Below are 11,962 nucleotides of genomic sequence, written 5' to 3' on the forward strand. Positions count from 1 at the left end.
CAAATACTGTTTTAACTAATGTTTTATATTATGGAAAAAGTACAAGTTTGTGATTGTAAACATACTTAAATATCATAATACTGTTGCTGTTAATAAAGTAGTTTGATGGGTGGTGATATTTATAATTTCTCTGCAATCAGATTTTCATGTCTGGGAAATTTGACAAATTCTACTGATTTTGATTGCCACCCAATTATACAATAACTGGTCTGATTCCAACCACTGAACTGACTGTCGTTAAAACATTATATAATAAAATAACTTTAAATGAACACAAAATTATGATTTACAAACAAGAAAAATATTGGAATTTAGAGTTAAATAAAGATAGTGATAATAGAGACAATGATAAAGTGAATACATCACAAAATAATGCAAAAATATACATATGACAGGTCTTCAGAATGATTCTTCAACAATAAATTTACCAAATTAAAGATCACATGAAAATAAATTCTTCAACTTTATAAAGCAAGTACCATATTTACCCTCAACATTTCACTACTAAAGAAAATATGTTCTATTATCTTATCCAATGACAATGTACCAATGATTGCTTAAAACACTGGAAAAGAAACTATAAAAGATAAAGAAAAACCAAAGAAACCATATCCAGTAACAAGTTAGAGTAAAATATAATTGAAGTGGAATTATTTCAACAGTATTCTATCCAGAGAAGAGTTACTAGCTCTTGTGTGCATAGCTATAAACTGTTTTCCATTTGAGTAAAATTGCTATCAAAACCAATAGTCTACCTGATGTTTTAGCTCATTAAAGTATCTTATAAATGCATTTCAAATGAGGATGTCTACAACTGCAGTGTTAATTATCTAACACTCCTAATATACAGCTGATATTCATATAGCTGTGAAACTCTTCTCCTAAGTACTTTCATTATAATTTCCACAACCAAATTGCAGGACAATTCCTTTTACAAAATGTGACATAAACTGTCCATACAAGAGGTTAAATTTTAGTTTAGGAACTCCTGAAATAAATGTAAAAGGACTGTCATAAACTGGAATTGCAGAAAACATTTCACATAAATATGCAGTGCAATATAAAGCAAAATCACAAACTCTGGTTTACTTAGAAAAATTACAAGCACAAAACAATCCATGACAAAAAGTGGAGTTAAAAACAAAATGAGTACTAGATTTGTAAACATATTCTTGTCAAACTGAAAGCAACTAATTTAAGAAACTTTTCAACTCACAAAATTCCTAAAAGATGACAATCTACATGGATTGTAGAAATTTGCAATTATCTAGAGAAGGTTTAACAAAAAAAGAGAAAATGTTTGTAATTAAAGGAGATACAAACAGAAAATAAATCAATCGACTATCAAATGTTCCACTCATGAATCATTAGAAAGCACTTGCCACAAGTTTATGGTTTGTAGCTTCTTATACAACTAATATGATATATTAAGAACAGTGATCTTGTGTTTATTAGAATATTTTTATCAGCAAGTTCATTCTCAAATACTTTCTGGTGAAATGGTTAACATCCATAAAAACTGGTTATGAGTAGGTTTGAAATCTCACTATTTAAATACAAATAACAGCCAATACAATATTCCCAATATTACTCAACAAAACTTTTGAGATGAAACAATTTAAATAAAAGGCTCTTATCATGCTAGAGCTCACTGACTTTGGAAAAAACAAACCCAGATATGTTTACATGTGCATAATTTGATGTCAACTAAATATTGCTAATGTCAACCTTCATGGTTTTACCTACAATTTGTAAAGTTCACACTTATATTTATATGGAAATTACTTAAAATATGATAGTGTATTACAAAGTAACTTAGAAGTTGTCAAATTCTTACATAATACAAAATCAAAGTTCACTTTAAATTGAACTAGCTAATTAAATTGTAATTTTCTGGTAACTAGAAAATTAACAATTTAATGTTAAAAGCTAAATGTAAGGACTTCCACTTTATTCTGTAGAATTCAAGAGTAAATATTCATAATTAATGTATTTTTCTGGACACTACCTTTTCAAGTAAGAGCTGAAGAAAGAGAGCTCAGGAAGATGCAGAACTTCTGGATGTTTCTGACAGACCTCTATGAACCCTTGAAGTTGGTTTAATTGTTGTTTTTCAAATTTATAAGCCATCTTGTCTGTTGAAGTAAAGAATAAAATACTACTGCACAAAAATGTGAAAACAGTAAATACTTCATACCTGATGATCAAACTGTTTACATCAAACAATCCAGGAATAAAATATGGGTTATCTTGTATATTAAATTTTACCTGAAATAAATAATCTTCACCATTCATAAGTTTTATGAAAATAATAGCAAAAAAAATCCCTATACACTTTTTTTATAACTTGTAAACATAAACAAATACTAAACAATTTTCTGTGGCACCAGTGCATTAGATTCACATGACTTATTCATGATGTCATATCTGCACCCAGAGAATGGAGAAAACGTTCTCTGTGACAGAGAACAGAGGCAAAGTGGAAAAATCGTGACCCATGTTGTAAATCTACATACACATGATATAAATTTCTTGTATCGTATAAGCTAGAGTTCCATTATAGTATGATGTTACCTATCATTTTCATGCATAGTATTCAAGCTAAGCAAAAAGGGATTTTATTTAAGGATATAGATAAGAGGCAGCTGGACATATCCCACCATAATGTACAGGAAACTAAATGTCCAAATGATAAAATGTAAAATGATGTCCTCTTACAGTCTAACAAAACTTTTGCAGTACTACATAAAACATTTTGGTAAAGTCAGCCAAACCACAACTAAAATTGAACAAAGGTTTAGCTGACACTGATAATCCAATCATAACTTACCTAACTTACAACCTGACATGTACAAAACATTAAAATCATCAATTTCCTTAATCTTGTTAGACCATGAGAGAGGTCAATTATGGTCTCACAGCTTTATATAAAATACTATGTACATGATGCCAGTATACTTACACAGATAGCCACTTATATTTCTTTTTGGAAAAAGTTGTTCTTGCTTTAATGCAAAAATTACATCATCTTTAACATTAATATCTGGTATTTATGTGAAAACTGGGTTTTAAGACTAAAACACAAATTAAATGTTTTGAATAATTTTTTGGTTGTTTAAAAAAAAGTTACATTTGTGACTGATGATATGCAGTGAACAAAATGAAAAATGTAAAACATGGTGGCAATATCCATGACATGGGAATTGACTTGAATCATGTAAAAATTAATCAAGTAATAGTATCTAGATAAATTTAAAGATTAAAAATAAAAACTAGTAGTAGATGTTTTGAGTTTTATGTGAGGTCAGAGATGTACAAACCTTACTTTTAAAGGGTGTCAATACACAAAGCAAATCTCTAGAAAACTGACATGCTTGTTATTCAACTTTTAAAAATTATAAGAGCTACAGTGGAAATTATAGTCTAGTTTAGTCTTCTTCTGTAGGGGGAATAATTCTAAAATCTGCTAAAAGCTTGTAAAATCATTTAGTGAAATATTATACCATATATCAAATCCACAAGAGTTTTGATAAAATTAGCAAAAAGCAAAACCACATCAGTGGAGTGAAGAAAAGTTTGATTGGATTACAAGGTGGATAGCTGGCTAAAAACAAAATGTTTCTACATGTAGTGCAATTACACTGGATCTCTGTTACTTGTGGCACGCATCAGAAGTCAGTGCCTGAGCATCAGTTGTTGGTTTTTATATTAATGACATTGATGGTGGTATAGTTAGTAAACTAGAAATGTTGGTCACTAAAATTAAAATATTTGGTGTTTCTAGCAATACTGAGAATGCTAATCTTTTGAAAAATTCAGATAAATTAGTAAGTTACACAAATGCTCAATAAATGACTTTTAATCTTAAGTACAAGATAATGTAACTGATATTATAACATAGTACATTTTAAAAACAAATTAAAACTTAATGGTACAACTAGAGTAAAGGATTGTGGCATAATTGTAGGTAAATCACTGAAGCCACTGAGACATTTTTGTATTGCTAGAAATAAAGCTAAAAGATCGAGTCTGAAGATCCAAGTACATTAAGTATTTAGTCACTGGCATAAAAATATTTTTATATATATAAATCATTAGTTAGGGCTCACTTGGAATACTTTATAGAGTTCTGGTTTCTAGATTTAAGACTGTTACTTGTCGAAAATGTTCAGATGATTTTTGTGGGTAGAAAGGTTGTCTTCTGAGAATAAGTTATGATCTCCTGACTTACTTCATCATAATAAAAGAAGGGTAAGAACTAACTTTATGAAAGCTTAATAAAATGGGGAATAATAGGATAAAGGTCTAATTTCTCTGTACTATATTATAAAGACAATAAGACAAGAGGACTCACATTTAAGATTTGAAAAAAAAAAAAAAGGCTGGATTACAGTTAACATTATTTTAATATGGTGATTAACTTAAGGAATGATGTGTCAACAGCAATAACAGACACCAATATTTCACAGAAGTTTAAAAAGGAGAAAATTTATCTCAAAGGAGTGGGTTTAAATTTTTACTTATTCCAAGACAAGATATCCAGAGACAAAACAGAAGAATTAAATTGTTTCTTGTTACCTGTCAGTTAAGTAATTCCCAAAAAGGGATTTCTCTTTCTGACACACTCAAGTACAGAATGACATCAAACAATTATTTTAATCCAGTCTTCACAACTAGAAGTAAAACAAATGATCAGTTCACAAGGTAGAATTTTACCTATAACTCAGTATGAGTTAATCAACCTTAAACATTTCTTTTAATTTGACAATAATTCTCAAGTTGGGGATAACACAGGACAATATTATTCAATACACTTATTAAATGTTTATTGTATTTATTTATTTATATATATATATATACATATATATATGTATACACACACACATCATGTTAATACATGCAAAATCTAAATGATATATAAATAAAAATACTACTACTATAAAAATTATATCATTTACATGTTAAAAGTCTGTATTCCATTCAAACACTCAGAGATAATTTTTATATTACTAATGCACATAACAATTCACCAACATTATGTTGGAGGTTCATACATTCTCACACATAACTATTCAATGATACATTTTAAGCACTTCACTCAAATATGTCAGTGTTTTTGCTTACAGTAAGGTCAAGGTACTGTAGGAGAATGCATATTAATTTTTAATACATAACTTTTCTTTCTCTTTTGCTCTACAATTCAAGATATGAATGGAAATATAGAAAATAAATTGAATATTAATTGTATATCCATATGAAATGTACTAAATGAAGTCCACCTATACACTACCCATTATAGAAGAATTCAGGCTTTCAATCTACTGTTATTAAGTTTTGTAACTTACTTGTTCCATAACTTGAAGCTTAACCCCAATATACTAGAATAAGTTTGGTTTTTTTGTTTTGTTTTATTTTCCTGACATGAAATTCTTCTAATGATTCCACATGGCCTCATATAATTAATATACTAACAAAAATGTACATTTGATTTTTTACTTTGAACAAACAAGTATTTTGGTTTGTGATTTTAAGAGATTTGTGCAAATGCATTTATATATGCTCAGTTTATCACAGACCCATAAATTATAACAGTAACAGTGTACAAGTAAAATATTGTTTTAAATCAAGTCTTATGTACTTTTTATTATTACATCACTTACACAATGTTAAGAATAGCCCACCACTTGCTTAACACCATATTAATTCAAAAACTCTATGCTTAAAGTATAATCAAGTAAATTACAAATGTTTAGTATTCTAAACTTAAACTTACACTTTAGATATGGTACTGGCATGTCTTAAATAGTAATTGGAAAACATTTTGTCTGCAACAACACAAATAACAAGGCTAGACCTTAAGTTTTTAAGTTTTGGATCAGATAAATTACAACAAATGTTTAAAATTTAATATTTTTACAGCTAATAATGGAACACCCTAAACAATAATTGTGCAAAAGAGTTGCATTGGCTCATCGTTATAATTACATGTTAGTTTTGCCTGGTCATCTTTAATAAGATATAAAATTGTATTTATATGTACGACACGTGATCCTTTCGTCTTAGGCCTAATAAGTTCAAATTCATCACACTTCTGAACTATGTAAAGTTTAATTTTTAATTATGTCTCATTTAACTTGTATCAACTAAATGTCTAAAAATACAAAAAAAAGCATTAAGTTTCACACATACCGGGCTTTTTTGTTGTTATTATTATTTTTTGTTCTACTTATGCAAAATAAGGTAAATACCAATAACAACGTTGCTATCCTACCGACTAGCAATAAAATATCTATTACCACACTACTTTAAACTAAAGACTCTCTTCGAATAAACTGGAAACATCTTTTTAGCGCCCTCTAGTTTCTAAATTGTAGAAAATTAGGATCAGACATCATAGCAGTTAGATGAGGCAGTTTTTTAAGTGAACAAATAGTTGATGTAAATTACACTGCACAACAATTTTTTTGAAAAGTTTTGCTTCCTGAAAGGTTTTTCCTGATTGTGACAGGTACCTGCTGGGTATGCACAAATATACTTTTGGTTTTGCTTCATCACGTAGAAACTCTGAGAAATAAACAGTTAACAGTTTATCGGCAATAACGTATTTAATTGAGTTTATGTTTCTAATACGCTATTAAGTTCAACATAATTAAAAGTGTTTTGCTCCTGATTTTCGTTTGTATTCAATGCGCGGTGCATCACGTTGCAGTGTCCAACAGTAGTCAGCAAGTATTGATGGATTCCAGTTGCCCTGATGTCGTTTTTCCATTGTAGCAATGTCCTGGTGAAACCTTTCACCGTGTTCGTCACTGACACTAAGCCCGACATGGCCAAGTGCGTTAAGGCATTCGACTCGTAATCTGAGGGTGGCGGGTTTGAATCCCGGTCGCACCAAACATGCTCGCCCTTTCAGCCGTTGGGGCGTTATATGTGACGGTCAATCCCACTATTCGTTGGTAAAAGAGTAACCCGAGAGTTGGCGGTGGATGGTGATGACTAGCTGCCATCCCTCTAGGTTTACATTGCTAAATTAGGGACGGCTAGCGCAGGTAGCCCTCGTGTAGCTTTGCACGAAATTTAAAAACCAGATTAACTTCAAAAAATTAAAAATTAAGCTAACAGTAACTAAATTATAATTGTCATGAAGTAGCAGGTGAAAGTTGTTAACTTTACTCTTTTTTAATTAGAATTTAAATGCACTTTTATGCATGGAGATTTTTCTAATTTACAAAGTTTTTGTGCAGATGCTGTACAATTAATATCAGCTTCTGATCAAATCAATTACTAAACATCAACTATTTGTGAAAAGTACGAGAGAAGTAGTGAGCTCACATTAATCATCATCTTAGACTAAAATTCTACACTAAAGTAGCCATTTCATAAAACTTATACATAAGAGGAGGGGTAGAAATGATTTTAGAGTTATTCTCCATTTGTTACGACCGTTAACGCACATAATCGAGAATTATAGGGTGTGTGTGCATTTTTCTTATAGCATAGCCACATCTGTCTATCTGCTATGTCCACCAAGTGGAATCGAAGTCCTGATTTTAACATTATAAATCTGAAGACTTACTGCTGTCCCAGAGAGGGACTAAGATTGTAGGATACCACAATAGGTCTTTCATTTAGATTAATAGTGCGATATTTACAAAATCTTTTTGTCAAATAAAGACAATTCCTCCGTTCTTTAGGAAATATAGAACGTTCATTCTCTCTGCTCTAGTTGCAAAGAAGTTGGCCAGTATCGAATAATATCTGAGAACTTTTGTTGTGAACAATGAACATCTTATGTTGTTGTTGTTTTTTTGTATTGATATATTGTTTGAAACATAGCATTAAAGGACGAAAAAGCGCATTTAGACCCAGCTAGGTTGTTCGATCTGCTGAAGTAAACTGAATACTAAAATATTCAAAACCAGTATAATTCAAATCTTTAAGAAGTTCCCTTAGACTCTATTAAATTAACTGCATCAACCACATCTGAAAGCAATCCGTTTTAAAGGCCAACCCTCCTATTAGACAAATAAAGTAGTCTCAGCTGAAGATGACTCATACCCAACAAAAATATATAAATATTCTCACTATAAAATACAAAATAAAAATGATACAGCAACATCATTACCCTCAGCAATCTTAAACATCCCATCCAAACCCCCTTAATTCGCGATGAAACTTTGTAGAATGGACGGCAACTGCCTGTTGTGGAGGCACAAGTGTTGAGGACGATGTTTCAAAAGTCTTTAGGTCAGAGTGTGTGTGTAGGTGTGAAAATGGCAAAAGTAACACTGCACAACAAATATTTTGCTTCTTGAACAGTGTTAGGTGTTCCTTATAGATTTTTGGCTGCTGATCACGAAAATCACATCCAAATTTGCCCATCACACACCGTTTCATCGATATCTTCAGTTTTGTCATTTTGTCAAAATTGGTGATCAAGACCAGTAATGGGTGCCTCACATTTGTTGTGCGACATGTGCTGTCTGTCTGAGAGCTTGGCTTAGAGGTACTCGAAAGACAATGCCGTTTGCTCTCCCGATGATATGGCGAGAACGGAAAGACCATGTGACGGACTGTTATTTCTGTTTGACTAACGTGTTTCGTTTCTCTGCCAAAAACAAGAAGCCAATTGAATATCCTAATCTACCTTGAGCAATGAGACCCGTGCCACATGACGACAGTCTTCCAATTCCAAAATCATCAGAGGAATAGACCTTAAACGAACCATATGAAGAAACTGCAATGCAAGGAACTGGCAGTGACATTTATCCGGATTTTAAACCATGCTCCTCAGGCGATCCACATCTCATAACACAGTCAGAATTAAACGATCTGGTCAGAGATTTGGGTCTGTTAAAAGCAAAAGCCGAATTACTGGGTTCGAGACTGCAGGAATGGTGTTTGCTGTCACCAGATACGAAAATTTCCGTTTTTCAAAGCCGCCAAGATGATATAACCAAATTCTTTGCACAAATTGACAGTCTCTGTTTCTGTGTTGACATCCAAGTATTGTTCTCTGCTTTGGGTTGTAACCCACAAGAGTTGCGTCTCTTTATTGATTCATCAATGTTAAGCCTCAAAGCTGTTCTGTTACACAATGACAACGTTCACCCTTCAATACCTGTTGGCTATGCAGCACACATGAAAGAAACCTACGAGAACAATGAAATGTTGCTGAAGCACATCCAGTACAGCAAGTACAACTGGAATATCTGTGGAGACCTGAAAGTCGTTGCTCTGTTACTGGGACTGCAGCTTGGCTATACAAAGTACTGTTGTTTCATCTGTGAATGAGATAGTCGTGCCAAAGAGTCACATTATTCTAGACAGAGCTGGCCACTCTGTAAAAAGTTAGTTCCAGGACAGAAAATGTGGCGCATGAACCGCTTGTCGATCCTGCAAAGATTTTTTTGTTTCCTCTTCACATAAAATTGGGACTTATGAAGAATTTCGTGAAAGCAATGAATAAAGAAGGCGAAGGTTTTCGTTATTTAAGACAGATATTTCCAAGAATAACTGAGAGCAAGATCAAAGAGGGCATTTTTGTTGGCCCTCAGATCAGACACGTTATGAGTGACAAGCGGTTCGAAGATTTGTTAGTTGGGCCGGAAAAGATTGCCTGGAAAGCCTTCAAAGATGTTATTCATAATTGTTTTGGCAATTACAGAGCCCCCACATTACATTCAGCTGGTAGATAAACTTCTTAAAGCATACAAAACAATGAAGTGCAACATGTAACTCAAGATTCATTTCCTCCATTCACACTTGGACTTCTTCCCCGCAAATCTCGGTGCTGTCAATGACGATTTTTTTTTTAAATTTCGTGCTAAGCTACTCGAGGGCTATCTGCGCTAGCCGTCCCTAATTTAGCAGTGTAAGACTAGCGGGAAGGCAGCTGGTCATCACCACCCACTGCCAACTCTTGGGCTACTCTTTTACCAACAAATAGTGGGATTGACCGTAACATATAACGCCCCCACGGCTGAAACGGCGAATATGTTTGGTATGACGGGGATTCTAACCCGCGACCATCAGATGACGAGTCGAGCGCTTTTAATCACCTGGTCATGCCGGACCTGAAGTTAAGCATAAAGATATACAATAAACTATCTGAGCTCTACCTGGTTTCTTGTAGTGTTTGTCCACTGTTATACCATGGTGTCACTGAGAGGAGTGGGGCTGAGAAACTGTTAACTATTCAGAAGATGAAACAACTTTTTGACAAATTTGATTATCTATACTCATTTCTTTTCTAAAACATAATATAATAATGTTTATACACATTTTTATTTTGGAAAGTATATGTATGAACATAAATATGTTCCTACCTCAGTGGCCCAGCAATAAGTCTAAAGGCTTATAACGTTATAAATGTGTTATTATATCCCTGTTGGGCACAGAACAGATGCTCCACAGTTACAAGCTACGGATAAAACTTTTTTTTTCTAATCGTCCCATATTTCAGTATTCCAAATTCCAGGCAGCGCAAACTTGGGTTCATCATTTTTGCATTCTATTGTATGTTGCTCTATCAAAGTCACTTCACTGAAATTATGTGTCACTAGAAGCAGTTTGTGGAATTACTTTTACACATTCAATAACACTCACTTGCACAAGTTCCATTTTCTTTTAGCTTTCTTAGTAAAAAAACAATTGCAGGGATGTTTGTTTACATTTTCTGAGGCAACAATGTATTTATTTTTGTTTTATTTAAAGAAAGAATTCTGGTGATTATGAAGAATGGTTAAGTTAGAAGTGACAGACAAATTAAAATAGACCACATTTATGTTATTAGAAACTATGAATGTATTAGTTACTGTGTAAGCATGGTAAAATAGAGAATATGATTTTCATAATCTCTTTACACACTTTTATGGCCTGGCATGGCCAAGCGCGTAAGGCGTGCGACTCGTAATCCGAGGGTGGCGAGTTTGAATCCTGGTCGCGCCAAACATGCTAGCCCTCCCAGCTGTGGAGGCGGTCAATCCCACTATTAGTTGGTAAAAGAGTAGCCCAAGAGTTGTCGGTGGGTGGTGATGACTAGCTGCCTTCCCTCCAGTCTTACACTGCTAAATTAGGGACGGCTAGCACAGATAGCCCTTGAGTAGCTTTGTGCGAAATTCCAAAAACCAAATCAAACTACACACTTTTATAGCTATACCACTAAATCCCGACCACCACGGGGAGAATAACTAATAATCTAATAAGTTTATTGGATGGGATCTCCAACCACGGGTATCGAAACCCGGTTTATAGAGTTGTAAGTCCGCAGACATACTGTTGAGCCACTGGAAGGCTATTTTCTGTCACTTTTATATAGTACTTTAGACAATTACTGGACAACATATAAGCCGCCCGCCGTGGTCAGGTGGTTAAGACAGTCGATTCGTAATCCGAGGATCGCTGGTTCGAATCCCCATCACACGAAACATGTTCGCCCTTTCAGCCGTAGAAGCGTTATAACGTGCGATCAATCCCATATTCGTTGGTAAAAGAGTAGCCCAAATGTTGGCGGTGGGTGATGATGACTAGCTGCTTTTCCTCTAGTCTTACACTGCTAAATTAGGGACGGCTAGCGCAGATAACCCTCGTGTAGCTGTGGGCGATTTCCAAATCAAACATATAAGCCAATAAACCCTTCCCTACCGCGTTTTCGCAGCATAAATTTATTTGCTACGGACGATGTCAGAGTTCAGTGTCACATGAACAGTTTAACGCTATGAATGGCAATTCATTGCTTCATTTACTTAAGGTTTCTATTTCAGCATATAATAGTAAAACAGCCACAAGGAATAGGCGTGAAAATAGTAGAAATATAAAATTCTCAGGTTTACTTTGGAATTTCGTGATCCTTAACCAAAAGTCCAAACAATACTATTCATCGGTACTTTCGAGTTTCCAAGCTAGCTACTAATAGTATAATAACTACAGAAGATAAATATCGAGAAGTGACCATAATTTG

At 33.5% G+C, this 11,962-nt stretch overlaps 1 protein-coding gene across 2 annotated transcripts in view; it reads right to left on the reverse strand.

The window, feature by feature from the left end:
* LOC143231063 (hsc70-interacting protein-like) overlaps positions 1 to 6,343 on the reverse strand; it is a 70,303-nt gene extending 63,960 nt beyond the window's left edge. The window contains exons 1-3 of one of the 2 annotated variants that reach the window (XM_076465577.1): positions 6,190 to 6,329; positions 4,579 to 4,673; positions 2,009 to 2,135 (exon numbers count right to left, since the gene is read on the reverse strand). In XM_076465577.1, coding sequence (XP_076321692.1) covers positions 2,009 to 2,130 — 122 coding nt within the window. In that variant the 5' untranslated portion in view covers positions 2,131 to 2,135; positions 4,579 to 4,673; positions 6,190 to 6,329. Of the gene's footprint in view, positions 1 to 2,008; positions 2,136 to 4,578; positions 4,674 to 6,189 lie in introns of both variants that reach the window. The other variant, XM_076465576.1, reaches the window with a different exon arrangement.
* Positions 6,344 to 11,962: the final 5,619 nt, after the last annotated feature.

This window comes from Tachypleus tridentatus, chromosome 10 (assembly GCF_004210375.1).
Source record: "Tachypleus tridentatus isolate NWPU-2018 chromosome 10, ASM421037v1, whole genome shotgun sequence".
In the NCBI taxonomy this organism is placed as follows: Eukaryota; Metazoa; Arthropoda; class Merostomata; order Xiphosura; family Limulidae; genus Tachypleus; species Tachypleus tridentatus.